The 22,252-nt window shown below is 45.3% G+C and overlaps 1 protein-coding gene across 1 annotated transcript in view; it reads left to right on the forward strand.

The window, feature by feature from the left end:
* Positions 1 to 1,700: 1,700 nt before the first annotated feature.
* SOS1 (SOS Ras/Rac guanine nucleotide exchange factor 1) overlaps positions 1,701 to 22,252 on the forward strand; it is a 49,348-nt gene continuing 28,796 nt past the window's right edge. Inside the window, exons 1-8 of the mRNA XM_082755526.1 lie at positions 1,701 to 2,205; positions 10,340 to 10,465; positions 12,873 to 13,004; positions 13,536 to 13,700; positions 17,272 to 17,481; positions 17,947 to 18,090; positions 20,395 to 20,505; positions 20,610 to 20,708. Coding sequence (XP_082611652.1) covers positions 2,119 to 2,205; positions 10,340 to 10,465; positions 12,873 to 13,004; positions 13,536 to 13,700; positions 17,272 to 17,481; positions 17,947 to 18,090; positions 20,395 to 20,505; positions 20,610 to 20,708 — 1,074 coding nt within the window. The 5' untranslated portion in view covers positions 1,701 to 2,118. The remainder of the gene's footprint in view (positions 2,206 to 10,339; positions 10,466 to 12,872; positions 13,005 to 13,535; positions 13,701 to 17,271; positions 17,482 to 17,946; positions 18,091 to 20,394; positions 20,506 to 20,609; positions 20,709 to 22,252) is intronic.

A 22,252-nucleotide genomic window follows, 5' to 3' on the forward strand; every position in this document is an offset into this window, starting at 1 on the left:
GCTGGAGTGCTGCTCAGCGTCTCGGGACCATCTCCTCCTGTCCTCAGAGCGCTCCACAAACACTAATTACATGTAAGTGAGCCTCCCAACGTGCATGTCATTCCTGACAGGTGTCTGTATGACCAGCCCTTGAAACGAAAGGGAGACTCCACAGTCTCTGCCCAAGCAACCTGTGTGGGCACCTCGCTCTCCTTCCAGCTGGAAAGCTGGCCCTAAACCAATCTTCCAGCCACCTGCAAAGGTTTCCACATCTCCCTCCCTCTCTGTGGTCCCAGCAGCAGCACACTGGATCCTCCTCTGGCCCTCGGGCTGTCCCTGGCTCCTCACCTTGCAGAACAGAGCACACTGAATCTGCCCATGGTTCCCAGCCCCCTCCTGCCAGGCCCTGCACACCACCATGGACTTTGTCCCGCTTACGCCACAGGGCATCATTTATGTTCCAGCTTTGCTTTTTCTGGCCTTTTTTCTCCCACTTTTTACCCCTGAGGCTGTTCTTGTGCTGCTTGAATGCTGACCTGGCTCCATGTGAGATGCCTGCATCTTTCTAATGATGGGTGACAGAGCTCCCTGGGGCACAGTAATGCTGCCTCACCATCTCCTGACACCCCAAAATGGGACCTGTCCCCTTGTGCCCATGAGGAGCCCAGCTGTGGCCTGCAGGCAGCAAGGCCTCGGGGCCATTGTGAGCAGCATACATGTGGGTGCTTGCTGGGGATTGACTCCCCCAGCACAACTCAAGTCTGAAGTGCATCAAACTTGAATGTGTACTAAGTCAGTTTGGAGAGGATGCTAAATTTGGAGGAGCTGTTGAGTCCTTCCAGAGTAGAGAGGCCTTGCAGAGAGATCATGATGAATTAGAGGGCTGTGCAGTCACCAAACATGTGAAATTCAACTAAAATGCCAGATTCTACATCTGTAGGGCCTGGTGGATGAGAGGCTGGAGAGCAGCCCTGTGAAAAGGGGCATGGGGGCTCTGGTCGATGGCAAGTTGACTCTGAGGCTGTGTGCCATGGCAGCCAAAGGGGCTGAGCACATTCTGGGGCACATCAGGCATTAAGGTCGAGGGGAGGGACCTCACCTCAGGTAGTGTGTGTGGTTTTGGGTGCCACAGTGTAAGAAGGACGTGGAAGTTAGGAGTTCAAAGGAGGGGTATGAAGATGATGAAGGGTCTGGAGGGCAAGATGTACGAGGAGCAGCTGAGGTGCTTTGGTGTGTTTATCCCAGAGAAGGGGAGACCGAGGGGAGGCCTGATGGCGGCGTGCAGCTCCCTCACGAGGGGAGCGGAGGGGCAGGCGCTGAGCTCTGCTCTCTGGACACAGCGACAGGACCCGAGGGGACGGCATGGAGCTGGGACAGGGGAGGGTCAGGCTGGGGGTTGGGGACAGGTTCTGCACCCAGAGGGTGCTCGGGCACTGGGACAGGCTCCGGGGGGCGCTGGGCACTGCCCTAGCCGTGTCTGTGTGTCTGTCTGTGTCCGTGTGTCTCTGTCTGTGTCTCTGTGACCGCCCCCAGGCTCTGTGACCGCCCTCAGCCTCCTCCGCCCCCTCAGCACCGCTCACGCGCGCGCGCGCACCGGGGGGCGGGGGGGGGGTGGAGACACCTCCCTCCCCCCCTCCCCTCTCCCCGCGTGACGTCACGCCGCCGGGGCGGAGGCCCCCGCCGAGAGGCTGCTGGGCCAGCGGGGGCTGCGCGCGCGCACGCGCCGCCGCCTCAGCCGTGCGGCGGACGAGCCGAGCCCGGAGGCGCGCTCCCGACCCCGCCCTCAGCGGCGGCGGCGGAGGAGGAGGAGGAGGAGGAGGAGGAAGCCGCCCCCCCCCCCCCCCTCCATTTTCTCCCCTCCCGCTCCGTTGCGGTTTTGCCCCCCGAGAGCCCGTGCGGGGGGGATGCGGCAGCCTCCGCCGCCTCCCCCCGCCGCTGCGGGCCTGCCGCCGGTGGCAGCGGCAGCAGCGGCGGTGGCGGCGGAGGAGGCGGAGGGAGGCCGCGGGGCCTCCTGCTGAGGCGAGGCGCTGAGGGGGGGGAGGCCGCCCGCTCCCTCCCGCTCCCCGCGGCCTAGCGTCCCCGGCGCTGCCCCGCCCGCCCTGAGGCCCCCCCCAGGGCCGGGCCGGGCCCGGCGGCAGCATGCAGGCGCAGCCGCTGCTCTACGAGTTCTTCAGCGAGGAGAACGCGCCCAAGTGGCGGGGGCTGCTGGTGCCCGCCCTCAAGAAGGTTGGTGAGGGCCCCGGCACGGCCTGGCGGAGGGCCGCGGGGCGCCCTGCTGGATGCAAAAGGGGAGATAGGGGCTGGGCACGGCGCTGGGGGGGTGCTGAGGGGGTGTGGGGACTCCACAGTGAGCCAGCGGAGAGGGCTGGGGGTGTGGGGGTGTTGGGCTCCTCATGAGGGGGTGTTTGGGGGCTCCTCTTCCACTTGGGGCTCAGAAGGAGAAGGTTTGAGGGGCTGGAGGTGGCTGCTGCTGCTCAGACTGAGCTCAGTGCTCTCCTAGCCCAACACGGCAACATTTTACAGATCTACGTATTTCTCATGGTTAAAGGCGGCTTTCCCTCAAAGCACTTGCTCCTAGGGCTGACCGAACTGTTGCATCCCCCGGTGCGGGTTGGAAAGCTCAAGTGCTGCAGTCGTGCCGGTGCAGTATTTCTTCCGAATTTCCTTTCGCCTCATTTTTCCGGGCGTGCTCTCTGAGGTCTCCATCGGGTCAGTGTGCTCTCATCCACATCTTGGAAGTCTTCTTGCTTGTCTCATCCATAGTTTGTGGTGCTAATGGTCTGTCCCTCGTCGGTAGGCTCTTTCTGAAAGTAAACTTGTGTGTACATTGTCCACCTGGCTGCTCCTTGTACTGCTTGCAAGCACCCAACTGGAGCCTGGGGGGAAAGCGGAGCCACCCAAGGTCTCAGAACAACACAAGCTCGCTCCTTTGGAAGTTGTTTTATTCCGTGGATTAGCAGGGGTTCATCAAACTTGGAGCCAGGCTCAGTGCTGAGTACTGGAGGAGGACGTAGACTGAGGATCTCAAGGCAAAAATGAGAAAAAACATCGGAATTGCTCTCTACATCTGAAGCACAAGGTTATATCCTAATGGGCAAGGCAGTCACGGAGCCACCCTGGATTAAAGATGCTTGCCGAGGGATTTGGGCAGAAAGGAGGAATTCTGGAGTCTGAAGTCAATGAAGAAGGCCAGCAGTGACAAGCTCTGGAGGGTGACCAACTGCCCCTGCAAGGTACGTTGTCTTGGTTTCGCTGTGTTGTGCACCATTGCTTGCTGCGGGCTGGGGGACAGCAGCAGTGACGTGGAGTTAGTTCTGGAGGCTTGACACTCAAACGCACAACTGTCTAGCAGATGTTAACTCCTAACCTCAGCTCTTCATGAGGTCGCCACCTGTTTCTTATCTTCTCTCAGGCTATTGCCCGGCGTGCTCCAGAAGCGCGGGCTGCTGCTGCTTCCTGTCCCTGTAGAAATGGAGAACCTGTCCGTGTCACCTGCTTCACCGAGCAGCCCAATAGTTGAGTTACAGGGGAACTAAATGGCTGATGAAAACATCAAGCTGTTTTTTTAATGGCTTCTTCATTAATGGAGAAGCCAAACTGGGTGTTTTACTAACTTACATGGGTGCAAGTCATCTCAGCTAGGGCGTTTAGCCCTTCAGATAAAGGCCCCGTAACGTAATGAGCCTGTCATAAGTGGCAGGTAGGCTGGGGAGAATTGCAGCCTGCGTGCTTTGCCAATCGTCCATCCTCGCTCAGGAAAACCTTTGTGGCAGCTGGGTCTGAGACCCTGCCCCTTGCTCGGCCAGCCAGAGACCAGAGCTGCCCCTGGAGCCCGCGTACGGGACCAGTAAGACAAAGATGGTGGCAGCATGTGCCAGCAAGGTCAAAGGGCAGAGCTGGCCTGGAGGGAGAGCTCCCTCTGTCAGGGTCAGGTTGTGCGAAGCCGATGTGTGTCTGGAGGAGAATTTTCCTGCCCTGCTCCCAGCTCATGCCCAGGTAGTGGCAGCAGCTGCTTTCCGAGCTCCACCTTGAAACCTGCCAGGTACACGGACAGGATTGTTATGTTTTCCTGCATGGCTGCAAGTGAGACTTAACGCTTTGGGGAGGCCTACGCTGAATTAATATCTCCGAGTAGGAGAGAGGTGTTTTAATTTAACGTTGCTGAAGCACGTATGCCAGGATGGAGCCTTCCCAGCTCCTGGGGAAGGCTGCAGTTACTCTTCTGTAACTTCACGTTGGCTTGTAAAGTGGAGCTTGAGCAACAATGCTAGAATCCCTTTCTTAAAAATTGTTGAAAGGGTTTTATTTTTCCCACTGTGTTACCTTGGTTCTGTGTTTTTATCAAGCAAAAAACCAGGCACATGTAGTAAGAATAAATCACTTCTTTACATCAATAAATTCTCAAGAGCATGTGCCGTGTATTTCATTAGACATGGGCCTCAACAATAGGCTCTGTATTGCACTGTCGCTGCATTTAACAGCTGTGTTTGCAGAAAGCAGCTTTTGTGCCATTCAGATCATAATGTAATCCCTTTTCTTCCCATTCTTCTTCAGATCCTGTCAAGATATACTCCAGTGCACTCAATTAGGAAGAAAATGATGTGTAGTGAGAGATGCTTCTCTGCCTGGTCGCTGTTACTTTGAAGCATCAGAAGAGGAGTGTCACAGAGCCCCACAGCCGCCGACAAAAGGCAGTAATCCTGGTGACGAGCTGCAAGAAAAGGAAGTAAGAATGTCAGCTGGTGCTTGAAATTGTGGTTGCAGAAGTGGATGGAAGGTGAGATGCTGGCGATGAAGACAGAGGACTCAAGACATATGACACACCAGAGCTCTGGGGTGGCTGGAGACAGAGACACGTGGATTCGGGACTCCTCGGAAACCAGGCTGAGAAGAGACGCTTGCACAGCGATGCCTCTTCAAACAGTGGTGTTCCTGTACTAGCGAATGTGCACGCTTCCTTCTGAACAGAACCTTTTGGATAGTTCTTCTTGAACATCTTTCCCTGGGGCTTCATCTTGCTCGTGTAACTCTTGTACAGTAGGAATTTCTCCGCGTAGCTATGACTTGCTTCTTCCCTGATGTGTTGGTTTTGACTGCAGAAAGTCATCCTTACTGCTGGCTACCTTCAGTAGTTTTATCGTTTAGAGAAAGAAGACAACTTCCTTGCCGTACAGATGTAGGAGTACCACCGCCTGAATACCTCGAGTTGTTTTGAAGCAGTTGAGCAATTAATGAGGGGTGCTCTTGGAATGTACTGCGCTCAGAGTGATGGGATTGAAGTGGTTTGACAGCTGAGGAGGATTTGCAGCTTCAGTCAAGGGAATTGTTCCAGGCAGTGTGCTCCCAGATCCTCACTGTGTCGCTTAGTCAATCTCTTCTACCTTTCATGGAGCGAAAGAGACGAGCGAAGTTCCTGAAGTGACTTCAGAGGGCTTGGGAAGCCGTGCCTGACACAAACAGTTCTACCTGACTTAATTATCTCGTTCTCTAAACTGATGACGGCCCAATTGCTGTTCTGAGTAACGAGCAGCAGTAGTTATTCTTGGCACCGTTTCACTGCAGATGTAGGACATCCTTAAGTTTTGATAGCTCTGGATTCCCTGTGCTTCTGATGGCTGCGGAGGATAAAGTTAAGATCCTGAAGTTGCTCAAGTGCGGATTTAAGACCCCTGTGCTTGTTTTACTTAGCTTGATCCCTGAAAAATTCAGTAAACAGTAGAAAAGTGCAGTATGCTCTGCAGAATTGCCGAGTATCAGTGGAGTTGTACAAGAAAAAAAAAAGAAAACACAGTTTTTATGGGGTGTTTGCTCTATGAGAACACTCATTCATGCAAGCTGTCCGTAAAACATTTCATCCTGGAGTACTTCAGCGATAAGCAGCTGCTTGTCGGTACTTCTGTAGTCATCGAGGGCAGATTAACAAAAGCTGTGCTGTGTAAAAATGAGGGGTGTAACATCAGTGAAGACTCTCAGAGCAACCCAAGTGGGGAGGGAAAGAAAAAAGCCTGCCCTGCCACCAGGTTGCTTATAATAATGTCATAATCTGGCTGTGAAGGCTTGTGTTTTCCACATCTGTCCTCGGTATTTGGAAGGTTTGGAGAAATGCTTGTAATCAGTTGAGTCTCGCCCTGTGTTTTGGAAAACAGCTTGGTCTTTGATTCGGGAGAGGTGCCAGAGGCCCAGCCTCTTCCCACCATGTTGCAGTGCAAGGAAAATGATGGATTCCCCCCGCTGGTAACAGGGGAGCATTTGCTGTCCAAGCAGGCAGGGAAGGGCAGCGCTTGCTTGCTTTACTTCTGCAGCCTCTCGTGTCACAGCTTCTTCCATTTTACTCTCCAGACGCTGTGATAAACCCGATGTTTTTCCTTCAGCTTTCTTACAAGTGCCTCAGCTTGAGAGAAAATCCTGGTGTGGTGGTACCTGTGCTCAGCAAAGCGTGCTTGTGTGCTGAGCACATCTCGGTGCTTGATTCACACTTTGACGTTGTGCCAGAATCCCAGGAGATGGGTATCCTTGCCTAGCTATGGAAATGACGTTCTCTGCCTGACAGAAGATGCTTTGCTTGTGCATTTTGGTTTGTTGTGTGGCTTTTGGATGATTTCCCTCTGTTATCTGCCTTTCTGAAGCTTCTGCTGCACGTGGAGGCACGCAGTTCTCTATCTTTTTCTGCACTCTTTCTTACAGAGATGCTTTCAGCAGAGGCTGAGATTTTTCAGCTTCATGTTCAACGTAAATCACCCTTCCCTCTTGCAGACGTGAGGGAGGGGTAACTGAAAGCTCTTGTGAAGGGGGCTTGGTTCTGTACCAAGCAGACTGACAACAAGTGAAAGGGAAAGGTCACGGAGTAAATTCAACAAACATCTCTTTAGTGCAGGATAAACTGCAGAATATTGGTCTGGGCTCGGCTTTGGATTATCTTGTGGCCAGCCTCAGAGCTGCTGTGTTGGACCAGTTGGAAAATAAAACCCCTGTGGAAGCTGGAGCTGTAAAATCTGCTTCCCTCGGACTCAGCCTTCTTTCTGGGTTTGGTCTAGATCATGTATTTCCTATGAGAAACAGGTCTGTGTTCTGGTTTACTGCTTGAAAAAGCTTTATCAAAAATGTTTAATTTTTTTATATAGAACAAGTTGCTAAGGGTTATAAATTGCAATCAGATATTGTTGCGTTGTTTATTAAAGAGATGTGTTAGTCTCTTTCTCTGGCTTTTTCAGACAGTTTAGGCTTGCTGGTGCCTGATTTGTAATTTGTTGCCATTCCTGACAGAAATTCTTTGCTCTTGTTGATTTTATTAAAAGAAAAGAGGGGTAGGAGGGGGATGCCAAGTCATAGGGTCATAGGATGTTCCTGAAGTGCTACAAATTTTCATGAGCAGGGGTTGCACCTTCTCTGTTCATAAACAGAAAGTCGTTCGAGAAAGGCTTGCCTGGCTCGTCTTCAATTAAAGAAAATCCTGGTGGGTTTGTTTCCATTCCAAAATCCAAGGGAAGAAGGCCTGCATGTCTTAAAAAAATAAAAAAGGAAAGAATTGGGTGAAGATGGAGCAGTGGAGGCAGGGGTTTCTAGCCATTTTGAGTTGTATTTTCCCCTCAGGATTTGGTGGCTTATCTTGGAGAACTGAAGCTTTGGTCAAAAGATTTGGAAGCTGTTCTTGTGGTAATTCCCCTTATCACGAGATAGACGTTTTGGTGTGTGTGGGAGGGAAGGGATGGGTTCTGTCATTATTTAAGGGAGAGGTTAAACGCTTCGATAAGGATCTTATCCAAACATCACTACACTTCAGAAGTTGTTCCTCTGTTTTTATCGCCCCTGTTCCTGACATGGGCTGGCGAGGGGGCTGGTGGGATTCACGCCGCGCTCCAGCGTCTCAGGGCTGATAAGGCAGGGTGGCCTGCTTGTTTGCTTTTAATTATCATTATAATTTTTAATTTTGAATCTGAGCAGACTTTCTGCGAAGGCTGGAAACCCCCCCGGTAACTCGATCTCCTTTTTTATTATTATTATTATTACTATTTTTTTGGCTCGGGTCACGTGGCGGCGCCCGCTAGCAGATGTCCTCGCTTGCTGCCTTCCCTCTCCAAACCCCGTGCTGCCGCCGCCGCTCTTGCATCACGCCCCAGCTGATGACCTCCTCGGGCACTGCCTGCTCCTCGGCCCCAGCCTGGAGGTGCTGCCGGGGTGCAGATACCCAAATTACACGTTCCTCTGCTGGCCGTGCACCGGGCCGTCCTGTAATTTTCCCCGTCGGACTAGTTGTTTTCTTGCCTTTGCCGGGCTGACTTTGAACCCTAAATGATACTAAATCTCACTTAAGTAGCAATGAAGCTTATTTACTGCCTGCCTAATGGAGATAAACTGTGCCGGCCAGCCGGAGGCACCCTCATGATGTTTTTCTGCGACGAGGTGGATGTTGTGCTGAGGCAGAGCCCGGCACTGCCAGCAGACGCTGGCCTTCGAGAAGCAGGGTGTAATTGCTCCCCAAACACAACCTCTTAGCAAAAATGCTTGGAACTTTATCTCCTGAACGAGAAGTAGGTTATCGGTGTTGACTTTGTTTCGGTTGACTGCGGATCATGTTTCAGGTCATGGCGTGGTGTTTGTTTGTTTGTTCTTACTCCTATAGACAATTACAGGCAGGCAGGGGATGACGAGTCCCTTCTCCATGATCTGCCTTCTAAGAAAAGGTAGAAACAGAGCCGTTTTTCATCACTCAGTTTTATCCCATTCCGTATTTTTTATTGCCTGATTGACTCAGTAATTTAATACTTTTCTGAGTACCAAATGCTAGAGCAATCCAGAGGGTTCACGTAATAGACGTTTTTTTTTCAGTTCTGCCTTAAAATAAATTGAGACAGCATCTTCCAGGCAGCTCGGATCAGCTCTGATCTTTCAGAGGAGTCTCCTGCAGGTCTGTAATTTGGGATGTTAAAATGTCCCGAGCTGGTGCAGTGTTTCAGACATGGGTATTTGAATTGTAAATGATTGCTGGGACTGCTGGGGATGCTGTTACACAGGTACCTCCAAAAACACGCGCTGTGGCTGTGCGTGGCCGAGTTCTTGGTATTTTCCTTACCCCAACAGTTTCATTTTTCTTTTCGTTAGTCACGTGGGGAGAAGTTCTCCTCTCCGAACAGTGTTTTCAAGTTTAAAAAAAAGCAGCAAATGTCAGAGGCGTTCTTTAAGACCTAGTGGATCAAGGTACACAACCTGCAAGTAACTAAACCCCTGATCGAGTGCATTTAATTCTCTACAGCAGCGAAGTGAGCACCAGGGCTGTGCCCAGACATGAAGTTTTCAAGCTAATGAGTGCCTTAGCAAGCAAGTGGATTTCTATTTGAGGCTGTTGCGTGTTTGAACTTCATAACATTTAATTCTTGCTATAGCTGCAAGTAGGAATGAGAACTCAGCTGTGAAATTAAATAATTATGGCAGCGGGATTTGAATATAGGCATGGGTTTAATATTGGGATGAGACAGATTGTTGGGGTTTGGTTTAAGGTGGTTAAGCTCTTCTGGAGGTGATTGAGAGAACTGGAGGCATTTTGAGTTGAGTGCAGTGGGAATGGTAAAATGATGAAATTGGGGCTTGAAATGTGTTGCGAAAGTCAGCAGTCAGCTTGCTCTGGCATAATATTTGCCATCAGTGCTTGGGGTTGAGATTAAACTGCCTGTCAGTTCGAAGCTCTTGGAGCAGGGAGCTTTGCATACCTGAAACTTAAACCAGCTAAAACCATGCTATTTTGTTACCTGCAGAAGTGCAGAGGGAAGCTGTGCTGCTGTTCAGATGGCTGTCTAGAAAAATAAGTTGGTAACGCAACCCTTTGGGAGGAGCACTGAGTAGTGTGCCTCAGTGGGTTTACACCAGTGAGAATTCCCAGATGGGAAAATCTTTGAATATCTCTGCTGTTTCTGTAGTGCTCCGCCTTTAAAAAAGTTCTGGATCTTGTTATTGTAGCTTGAGTGGTGTGCAGGAGGCTGTAAATGGGCAAAACCCTACATCTGCAGCGTGCTCTGCAAACGGTGGTGTAAGAGTTGGGGTGGAAAGACGAATTTATGCAGAGTATTTAAGGAGTTTTCCTAATTGCGCTGCTGAACACCGTTATTAATTAGCTGTTTTTTTGACATTAAATATTACTTACAGCCATTTGAGTACGTTTAATATTTGAGGTTTGTGTTCCTAGCAAGTGTAAATGAGTGTTTCGCTTCTCTGCCCAGCGTGCCTTAATAGAGCTCAGCACACATGCAGTTCTCATTGGATTTTTCTAAACTGTTTGGCTCGTTCTTTTGTCATCTTTTTTTTTGTGAGTAAAGCATATAACTTGGGGCAGAACAAAAAATAAGACTGATTCTTCTGTTCCGTACAGGTTCAGGTGCAGGTCCATCCTAAACTTTCCTCTACCGAAGATGCGTTACAGTACGTGGAGGAGTTAATTCTCCAGTTGTTAAATATGCTGTGTCAAGCCCAGCCCAGAAGTTTTCTGGATGTAGAGGTACGGAGAATATTTATTACAAATCTGATCCGCGTTTTGCAATGTAATTTGAGCTGCTGTATAAAAAGTCCATGCAGAAATCATTTCACAACGCGAAAAGGATCACTTGGTACAAGAAAGAGAAGCAGTAATTATGTATGTTTATGTAACAGAACCTTCAGCAGAAAACCTGCTGAGTTACCTAATAGGTGATTTTCCCATCGGTTGCATTTCTTGTTCAATGCTCAGTAAAACAGTCCCTGTGAACCGCATTACTGTGTAATAGCTGGTGAGTGTAACTTCTGGACGTAAAGCTGACTGGCTCCTTTCAAAAGGCTTTTTTCTCTGCCCCCCCCCTGCCCCGAGATAGCATGCGAACTGTAGCTGCTTCGTCTGTGATCTCGTGCTGCTTTCTCAGCGTGGTGATACAGGCTGATACACTCCCCCCCCCCCCCCGGAAATTTGAACAAAAATAGTTCAGCTGCTTTCTCAGAATGAGTTGAGGAACGCTTCTTTCCTCTCTAAGGGAGCCTCTTCTCTGACGATCCTGTTTTCAAATGTTTACAACCTCTGCTCAGAAAAGCAGCTTGATGTTTGAGAAGAGCTGTCTTACCTCTGTTTGAGAAACAACCTAATTCAGTTTCACTCTAAGCCTGTGAATATATTGGTAGCCCTTTGTGCTTAACCATGATATGAAGACTTTGCTGCCCAGCTGCAGACTGTGCATGTTGGTTTCCAGTCCTAGGGGGCTGTGGCTGTGCTGTGCCAGGTTAGGTTGCAAAACAAGATGCAACTTCCTCATGTTCTGAAGAAAGTGTAGAAGAGTGTAGGCAATGCTCTGACAGGTACACGGAGGGCTGAGGAGATGAGAGCTTATGGACAAAGATTTGGTTAAAACAATGCTGGAAAGCCAAAAAAGAAACAAGCAAAACTAAAACAAGCAGCAAGAAAAAATCACTAAGATGTCCAGGAATTCAACAAGTAAAAAAAAAAAACACTAAGCTGAGTTCAAGATTGATGAATTTCATCCTTCCTCCTGTTTTGAATGTTGACACCTAATGGGGTTTCAGTGTCCCCTCTCATGGCTAGCCTGTTTTGCAACATTACTCTGGTCAACTGAAGTAACAGAGGTTTGTGGAAGATTGCATGAAGTGTTTTGGTAGCATTGTTTAAAAGCCAGGGTTAAATGTAGTGTTGCTTTAAGAGTCTTCTGGTTGTGAAGTCAAGCCCTTAGGATGAGAAATGCAAGAACTGAAGATGATCAGGCAACCTCAATTTACCCCCTTTGTGTTTACATGTGATGATTCCGTCTTTAATTACATGGTCATACACGGTTATTTTTCCCCCAGGACACCTTCATTCTTCAGTCAGCAGGCTGGGCTGCATTAGGGGTAACAAATCAGTATTAGATAGCAAATGAGATTTTATTTTTTCTTAAGTATGACTTCAACTTTGCTCTTGCAGAATTGTTATGATGGAGGGTGGGGAGGACAAAAAAAAAAAAAAAGGAATCTGTACTTTGAAACATTGGTTGCCACCTTTATGGACTTGTATTCTGTCCCAGTTCTTTTTGTTGGAAAGTTTTTGTTTGTGTACATTGCCCTGTACCAGCTCTTTGTAAGTGGTCATTAATTTCATCTTCCTCATTTCGTGGTTGCTCAAATTGGGGTCATATTTACGTAAGCGAGCGCTTGCAACTGAAACAGTCAGTGGGAACTGTGGTCTGAAAAAATATGCGAAGCGATCTGAGAAATTAGATTTCTGGCACCTTTTCTGAAACACCTGGGCTACCAAAAACAGTCAGGGCTTTGAATCTCCAGAGACCCATGTGTGAGTTCCAGCAGGAGAGCTATTCAGAGCATGGGCGAGTGTAGGTGTGTTCCAGCACCGAATGCTGGATGCAGTAATTAAACTGCAGGAAAAAATGAGGGCAAAGCTGAGCTGGGCACGATTGGGCCAACTGCAGACATGGAACTGTTGGGCAGTCTTTTCTTATGCTGTCTTCAGAGGGGTTTGCATGCGAGTGATAGACAATTCGGGCTGTGTGCTCATCAGTGAAGATGAAACAAAGCTCCTATCCTCTCATTCAGTGACTATTCTATGTCTAAACATATTTAATTGCTGAATTATCACCCATGTGCACAAAAGGAGCAAATTGTACCTGCAAAAGCAACTTCATTCTGGCATTTCTCAAATTTTAAGCACTAGATTTTTCTATGGAAATGATATTCTGATATCCCTTAGGAATGTGGTGAGCAACGTGTACCAAAATGATAGTTTGTGTTATAGAAGCTCTTATAGTCAAAATATCAACATTTGCATACATTAATTTGTTAATTAATGAGAAGTGATTTCAGAGTGTATTAGCATTGCTCAGATAATTCCAATTATGTATTTACCCTCTAGTTCTGGTTTTGTTTTTTTTAAGGATCGTGTTCAAAAAAGTTTTCCCCATCCTATTGATAAGTGGGCAATAGCTGATGCCCAGTCTGCTATTGAGAAGAGGAAACGAAGAAATCCGTTATCTCTCCCAGTAGAAAAAATCCACCCTTTATTAAAGGTAAGCAGTGACATGATCTTGCTCTTGGAATGCAGTTGGAGGTTGACAGCTTTGTTTTGTCAAGCGTCTGTGTGCTGCCTGAAATGTAAACAAGAGAACAGTAACAATACCTGTTTTCAACATAATTTTCAGAGTTTTCAGTTTAGTTGATTGTATTTCTTCAATTTGTACATTTAGGAGTTTTTCTGGAAGTTTCTTAATTGTTTTCTGAGTCATGCAAAGTGAATTAAGAACAATTAAACTTGAATCAAATGACTGCTTAGCTTTGTTTATGCGATAGACAGTTAACTAACTTTTAAGTGAGGCTTTTGGGACAGTTCTGGGCTGTTGTCAGCTCCACAGTCTGCAATGATGCTGTTTCTTTTCCTGGCCTACAGGCTACCATGTTTCTTTAATATAGACTGTATGCCTTGAATGTTTATGGTGAGGAGTTAGAAACTTGCAAGGTTTAGTTGTAACCTGTTGTGTATCTTTCATTTACTGAATAACTGTGTAGCACTGATTTTTTATTTTTTTATTTTTTCCTTTCAGGAAGTGCTAGGCTACAAAATTGATCACCAAGTGTCTGTTTACATAGTGGCAGTATTAGAATACATTTCTGCAGACATATTAAAATTGGTTGGGAATTATGTACGAAATATAAGGCATTATGAGATTACAAAGCAAGATATTAAAGTGGCAATGTGTGCTGATAAGGTAAGCATAACTCTTGTTTCTAATGTTAACGGAAAATTTTAGTTAAGTTTTGGTAGGACAGTGTCTATTCCTTACCAGGTAAATGGGGTTTTGTGTATTTGAAATAAATTGCTGCAGTAAAATCTGGTTCCATATTTTAATACAGCAAAGCTAATTGAGTTTATAGAGCTGGTGCTTGGGCTTATTAATATCTGAGTGTCTATTGCTTATGATATTGCTTGCCTAATCCCAGCAATGTGTGGATGCTTTAAAAATTATTGTGAAGCTGCACTAACTTCAAGTTTTCATGATTTTGGGAGACCACCCATGCTTAAGACTGTATTGCATGTAAAAAACAGTGTTTCAATGGTCAAAAATAAATTGAAAAATCCCTTCATAAGCATCACTAATATTCTGTGGGGGTCCGTATTTTTATCTGCAGGTAGTCATTCTTGTAGTTTTAGAGGAGTGTTTCAATTCAGAAAGCAATTACCTCTTTCCTTGGTGATCCAGCAGTGCTGGAGAAGGGTCTGCTGTCTGTCTTTTGAGGTGCTTTTGTGCTCTAGCTTCTGGGGCCACCTCATCAGCATCTCAAAATATCCATTGTTTAAAAAATAAAGCTTGAAGTAGATCCTTTCAGAAATGCTACTGGGCAGTGAGATCTTGCTGAAGTCCAGGCATTTTCAGATTTATCACCTCCTCTTGGTACTTCTTGGTCTATGTTAATCTGCGTTTCTGCTTGGAATTGTCTCGTTTCATTGAATTCTTTTGTCTTGTTCATGTTTGTTTTTTTCTGTCTTGTTTTTCTCTTCACCTCAAGACAGGGAAGAAAGATGTCTTGTGAAGTCATGAAGGGCCAAGTATTTTTCAGTCAGGGCAGTTGTCTTAGTCCCGCTTGCTTTTGGGTGTACTTACCTGGGTTGTTAAGGCAGTGTTTAGAGGTGTGTGAATAAAGAACAGAAACAGTGCTGTCACTGTGTGTACCTTTGTATCCTGGGGAAAGGTAGCAAGCAGAAAAGACTGATTTGGGAAATTCCATTACATGGGCTGCTCTTACATTGGAGCAAGCCTTTTTAATATGTGCACAGAAGAAACATTTGAAAGGCTCTGAAGTAGGCATGTTAGTTTTGCTGCTGCAGTGGAACAAGCTATGGACAGGTATTCCCAAGGTGTTTTCTTTTCCAGTCACATCAAGGACCTTCTTAGTATATTAGGATTTTACTGCCAGTGTACATTCTGCTTGGCTTTATTTTTATTATTTGAAACAAACCAACTAAAACAGTCTGTTGGCCCCACGTGTCTTTTTTCCCAAGCACTTTCACACTTGTTTTTGTGCCACCCATCCATATTAAAAAAATCCTGCCTCCTCTGAGAGGGGGAAGACAGCAACAACAAAACTCCACCACCACCAAACAAAAAAACCCACGTGCATTTGAATGCAAGCTGCTTTTATTTGACTATCTGCTCATGCTTCTGAACGCTCTAAATTCAGTGTCCCGGGGTACGGTTGCTTTGTTTCTGTTGTTTTCACCGTAGTGAGGTGTGCCTTATGATTGCAGCCTGGAATCTTCTAGATTAAGTATGCACTGGAACTGCATCCATGGAGTTATAAATGCTGGGGCCTCCTTGAATACCTCCATTACCCCGTGTAATTGCCCACAGTAGTGATGCTATGTAATGTCCTGTTTCCCAGAAATAGGATCCTGATTGTAATCTGAGTTCCATGTAAATTTTCTGGCTTTACAAGATGAATCACCTTCTTTTCTTAGAACATGTCTTCAGAAGAAGTCAGGCTTAATGCAAAATGTCCATTGTTTTACTTTCAGAAAAGCTTAAGACCAGGGCGTGTAGCAGGGACCTTTGACTCACTAAGAGAAAGAACCTGCTGCGTGCCCATTTCCCTCCCCACTAGACCTCTGTATTTTTGAGGATTGTTAGAACAGGACCCAGGTGAAGGGATGCCTGCTCTAGGTAGGTGTATTTCTGCCAGTATTGAAGGTGGATGAATCTACAAGACCATCCCTCGTGCTTACAAATCCCCAAGTATTTTCTTGCAGGATAGCTCATTTGTCCAATATCAGTACTCGGCAGCTTGGCTAGCTGGCACGTCCTCTAGAGAAGTGCCTGTGTAAGGTGCATTATAGAAGGAGGACTTCTACAGCAAACAGCAGGGTAAATGTCACGTTGGCTGTTGTGGCTCCTTCAGAGGCTTAATTCTTCACCTCCAGTTCTATAATTATTTTGAGCAACACTTGTTCTGTTTTCTGCCATTTAAAAAAACTCTGGGTCGTGTTTTACGTCTTAGCCTTCCCTCATGTCGCTCTCAAATGAATATTTACAGCTTTGATCCTGCAGTCTTCTCCTCTGTCTTCTTGGTGATTGACAGCCGTCACCTCAGTCTCTGCAGCAACAGGCGTAGGTTGCCATGGCTTCACCTCCATCTGTTCACAAGGGAGGCTGGCAGGCAGCACTTAAATCCTAATTTATTTTGAAGTTCGTGTGGATTGTTTGATGCCTTCTGTGGCCTCCTGGAAGGGGAGTAGCTCTGGGCAGTAGGTTTGTTTATAAATGCTGTCCCGTCTGTCTACCCCAGGACTAAGTCATCTTGTGTGTTGGACTGCATCTTCTGCTGGTTTGCTTTTAAGCTGCATCACTTTAGGTTGTGTGGGGCCTGTAGTGTTTTATTTTTCCAAAGATAAATTGGATTAAAATGCCTTTGCTATTTTGCAGTCAACACATTGACGTTAAGTTGTTCTTCAGGTTTTATAGACATCAACCAAGGAGTAAATTCAGTTTGTCGCTTGCTAAGTCATTGTAATGACTCCTGGCTCAGATTCCATGTTTGGAAGAGGTTCAGTGATCCACTTAATCTTTTTCTTGAGAAATTCAATATACTAATTGCTTGTGTTTGGTAAACCTTGCTTAGGTAAACAAATGAATTGGGACCTCTGGTAGTTGGAGTCCTTCAAGTCCTTTTGTCTGTGCAGTTCTGCACCTTGGTTGACAGCTTTTTCTGAAGCTGCTGCCCTTCCTTGTGGGTCCAATTTAACAAGAGAACTCAGGAGCTATTAAGGACAGAAACCAGCGCATTTGCAATGTGTGGGCAATCCGGTATTCATCCAGGTAGATAACAGGGTTCTGAGCAAAATCACGTGTGACTGCCTGTTAAAGCCAAAGGAGGAAATCCAAAATGTGCATACTTTGTGACTTTAAATACTGCATTATCTTCCGAAACTTAGATTATGTGGGATAATTCACAGTTAGAGAATACTGTTAAGGGCTAAATACCTCTTTGTACTTCATAGGACACTTCGAATAATAATTGATTTTAGGACCATATTCTGAGAGGCATCTGGATTGGTCTAAGTGACGGGATTCTACAGAGATTTCCACTGCAAATAATGATTTGCAAAGTAATAACACTGGATGTTGCTTTTGTAGTGCTCAACCAATTGCAGAATTACATACGTAAATATCTCTCCTGATCACTTTGATTCCATGGCAATGATAATTCCCTTTTCTGGTAACGTACTGGTAGATCTTGAAAAGAAGTTTTTGTCACTTTGTGGTTTTCTCCCTCTTTGCTACCTAGGTGTTAATGGATATGTTCCATCAAGATGTGGAAGATTTAAGTGCACTAACTTTATCTGATGAGGAACCCTCCACCTCAGGGGAGCAAACCTATTATGACCTAGTGAAGTCATTTATGGCGGAGGTTCGCCAGTATATAAGGGAACTAAATCTCATTATCAGAGTTTTCAGAGAGCCATATGCCTCCAACTCCAAACTGTTTTCATCTCATGTAAGTGTTGTGTAAAATAAATTATAGTGGCTATAAATTTAGGTTAACGTTTCTAGAACCTAACTATTGCATGGTTTAATATATCTACAGTAGAGCAACCACTTAACAGTTCTGAAATGTGAATTGTAAAGGAGCTTGTGGGGAGACACTAGTTCTGTAGAAGAAATGACATGATTTTCTATATTCACGTGCAGGCCTGTAATTTAAGGTTGGCCAGTGTTCCGTGCCATCTTGTTTCATTGTCAATTTTCATGTATTTATACATACTTAAAGTTATTGTTTTGAAAATAAATTGTGATTTTTACGTATTAGTATTACAAAATACTTATTAAAAAAAAAACCTTGTTTTAATTAAGCGAGTCTAACTTCCTAATCATAACAGAGTAGCTTTGCACATAATGTTCTTTCTTTTAAATTACTTAAAATTCCTTGTTGATTTTTATCTGGTTCTGTTGCTTTTTGCAGGATGTGGAAAATATATTTAGTCGTATATCAGACATTCATGAACTCAGTGTGAAGTTATTGGGTCATATAGAAGACACTGTTGAAATGACAGATGAAGGTAGTCCTCATCCATTAGTAGGCAGCTGTTTTGAAGACATGGCTGAGGTAAGACAGTACTTATTTTTTATTATTCAGATGTATCCTAAGGTCTTGCACTTAAATGCTTAATGCATCTCTGTTCTAGGTGCCTTTGTTTAGAATGAGATTTTTTTTCTTCTAACCTTTCCCTCAGTCATGAGGAGACTGCTGTCACATTTCTAATTTTAGTCCTCAGTCTTTGTGGGCTGTTCAGTCTTGGTTAGCACAAGAAGGAAACAAACAAAACCATCTGTGACTAGACTTCAATAGAAATGAAGAATTCTGAAAATTGGGATTTCTGTGGAAAGATGGAGTGGAGCAGAAGCTTTTTTTTTGTCAGCAGGTGTGCTAAGGTGATGAGGAAAGCTATTAAATTAGGTTAGGGCATGGAGACTGAAGCGTGCAGTTAGAAAAAATCAGAGGAGGTTACCAAAAAATGTTGTGGTTGAGCTTCTCCTCCAAAGACTTGCCAATCAAAAACTGGCCAAAGCCTTCTTCAGACAAGTAGGAGCATCTCATCATCATGGGCCTTGGTTCTCTTGGTAGAATAACCATGCTGACATCTGCTGGGAGGACAACTTATCCTGGTTCAAGTAGCCCAGGAGATTGCTGGAGGGCAATGAGACAGTGTTTTGTGGCATGTGCTTACGGGCTGTCTAGGTAAGGTGCTCCAATTCACTTCATTCTCAGGAGCAAGGGAGCAGCGGCAGGAGTGTCAAAGCCAAAGGCAGGCTTGGCTGCAGGGGTGGAGTTGAAGGTCTTGAGGAAACAGCAGGAGACGAGAAGCAGACTGAACACCCCGGGCTTTGGGAGAACAGACTTAGCTCATTCAGGGAAGGGGTAGACAGAATCGTATCGGTTGCTTCTAGGGTAGAAGGGGCTCATGACAGTGGGCTTATTCTCAAAGGCAGTATTTTCAGGAGTACACATTTCCAGTCCCTAAGAAAAAGGACAGGTGTAGTATGAGGCCAGGGTGAGTACAATTTAGGGATTCCTGTTGAGTGAAATGCAGGCTTCCCATGAGGAATGGAAAAGCATTGCCTAGGTAGATGGAAATGGCATTAAGAGGGCTGCAGTTCACCTGTAGTTAAACTTGACTACACTCCACTGACTGAAGGAAAGCAAGAAGGGCTTTTAGTGTAAAATACTATGGAAAGGAAGACCATAGAAAATGTGGGTATCCTGCTCATGGGGTGAGACACTCAGTTTTTGAAGATAGAAAACGTGTTTGAGGTACTCTGAATCTCCTTTGCCTGGTCTTTACTGGCCAGATATGCTTTAAGGCCTCCCAGGTAAGATTGAAGGAGAGGGGTGAAACTCAAGGATCATGGTAAAGTCTGTTTATCTGAGGTGGGTATGTGTAAGTCTCTGCAGCAGGACAGGATGCTGAGGCAGCTGGCTAGTATCATTGCAAGGCCACTGACCAGAGTTCTTGAAGATTAGTTGTGAGTTGTGGAGGTCCCCAGACACCAGAGATAGTGTAATGCCTATTCTCCAGGTCTAAGAAGGATGATCCTGGAAACCAGAAGCTGATTAACCTCTCAGTCACTGGGAAATTATAAAACAAATGTTTTTGAAATTCATGTCCAGCCACACGAAGGACCAGAATGTGATTCTGAGCAGTCAGCACAGATTTACAAAGGGCAAACTCTACCTGACCAGCCTGACTGCCTTCTGAGAGGAGATGGCTGGTTCCATTGATCAAGGGAGGAGCAGTGACTATCACTTATCTGGAATTAAGCAAGGCCTTCAGCACAGGCTCCGGTAATATCCTTATAATGGGCTTGGTGAGATGTAGAGTAGCTAGCTGAACTATCAAGTGGGTGGGAAATTGGCTGGACTGCCAAGCTTGAAGGGCTGCAATCAGCAATACAAAGTTCACTTGGTGACCAATGGTTAGTGGCATTCCTCAAGGTCTGATAGTGGGGCTGATACTGCTTAATATCGGTTACTGAAATGGGAGAAGGCCTGCCTTGTGGAGTTGGTAGATGATGCCAAAACTGTGGGAGACACTGAAAGGCAGTGCTTCTTCGTGAGGGACCTGCACATGCTGGAGAATGAACCTACAGGAACTTCATGGAGTTCAATAAAACATCAGGTTCTGCACCTGGGAAGTAACAACCCCATGTTGATGGTCCAGCTGCTTTGTTATGGAGCATGGCTGCTCAACAGGGCTTGGAGATCCTCAGGCATTAGCACTGTACCCTGGCTGCAGTGAAGTCTAAGCTCATGCTTAGTTATGCTAGGAAAACCATAGCCAGCAGGTTAAGGGTTCCTTTCTGTGTAGCACTTGAGATCAGTTTTGTAAAATCATTCTGTATTTCTTCATAGGAACTAGCATTTGATCCATATGAATCATATGCACAAGATATTTTGCGACCTGGTTTTCATGATCATTTTCTAAGCCAATTATCAAAGCCAGGAGCAGCATTTTATTTACAGGTAACTTTCTTTTTAGTAAGCATTATTATTATTGTTTATTTTCATTACGTTATATGGTTGCTTCAATACACTCGTTTTAAGACTGAAACTTCTTTTGTTTCTAGTCAATAGGTGAAGGCTTTAAAGAAGCTGTTCAGTATGTTCTACCCCGGCTGCTCCTTGCCCCTGTTTACCACTGTCTTCATTATTTTGAACTGCTAAAAGTAAGAACATTGTGTTGATCTGAGTTTTTTTAATCATTCTGCATGTTGGATACCAAAGCTTTGTGTACTCTAGGTGTAAAACCTGCTAGAATTTGAATAATTAAACTGATGTAATGAAAAGCAGGTCATATGCTCCAGTGCACACTATAACTGTTTTACAGCTGCTAATGCTTTTCTAATGCTTGTTCTGTTGAATAATCAAGTTACTATTAATTTAGAAAAGAAGAGAGATCTAGGTATTGATATTCTTAGAATGATGGTTTGAACGGTGGTAAGAAACAATGGCAAACAACTGTTACATAAAGTGTTCAAGGCTTTCTCAAGATGTTGCTTGGTAGATTTAAAACCACAGTAAGATTTCGATCAGACTTCACTGTATTTCTGTGAAACTTTCCATGTTCTCTTTCCAGTGCTCATCCTGTGATGGGTATAGAGGTGATTATCTTCCTTCAAGGGGAAGGCTTGTGTATAGACTTCTTGAGCTTGTTGTACTGAGACCTTGCGTCACTGGGTTAACAGTAAAGGCTGCGTTACATCTGTGTGTATAGGTAATGGCTACAGAATGTTTTTTAGGGAGGATTTATCAATTAGCATTGAGTATTAATCTTTTAGAAGAACACTATGAGTAAAACTTTCAAGTAGAATCTCTATTTTGACTTAATGTCTGAAGGAATACAAAAAGAATGCCAAGTGTTGTTTTTGGTTTTCTTTTTGAAGAAACCTGTTTTTGTTCTTGAATGTTCATTTGGATTTCTTGGGATAACGAAGTAGCTCAGTCATCCTTGAGGCTGTTTCTGCAGTTCTAACACAATTTTTACTGATTTAGATCTCAAAGTACAGTTTTGGCATGTAGCTCATCTCATATAACATGCTTTTTTTAAATTTTGGAACTTATGCTTGATCTGTTTGTCCAACTTTTCAGACATCTTTAACATATTAAACATTTCCTGACTATATGTTGGAAGGATTGTATGATGTATCTATGCAGATAAGTTTCCTCTGTTCATGCTTCTATCATACAGTGTCAAAATGCAGTACCTTATGGCTTTGTGTACTTACTTCCACGTGAACATGGTTATTGTCTTACTTAATAGGCACGGCATAGATTAATATCTGAAATGCAAGTGTCCTGTGAGCCTCTTGCCATTGGTAATTACAGCGGAGGAGAGAAGGCATGTGCTTATGGAAGGATGGAGCTACTTAAGTTTCTTCATTTGTGGGCAAACTGGAGTCTAAGCTAAGCCTAGCTCCAGAAGGTTATCAGTCTTTTTGCAACTCCTAACTTGTGCTGTGTGTAAAATGCCTCTGCCCTGTGTAAATGTGGTATTGGTGAGTTGGATTTAGTTCCATTTATAGTAACTTTCCATTTTTTTGTTGTGGTCTGCCAGATGTGATACACATGATAGGCAATGATAATAAATGCATGAAGAGAGACGGTAGCTTTCATGGCGTTAGTTTCATCTGTCAGTTGGAACGTGTGTACACAGCATATGAATACCTTCATCAAATGATTTCTGCTGCAGTTTTCTTTCTTACATCTGGAA

This window comes from Aythya marila (genome assembly GCF_965140915.1).
Source record: "Aythya marila genome assembly, chromosome: 3".
Taxonomy (NCBI): domain Eukaryota; kingdom Metazoa; phylum Chordata; class Aves; order Anseriformes; family Anatidae; genus Aythya; species Aythya marila.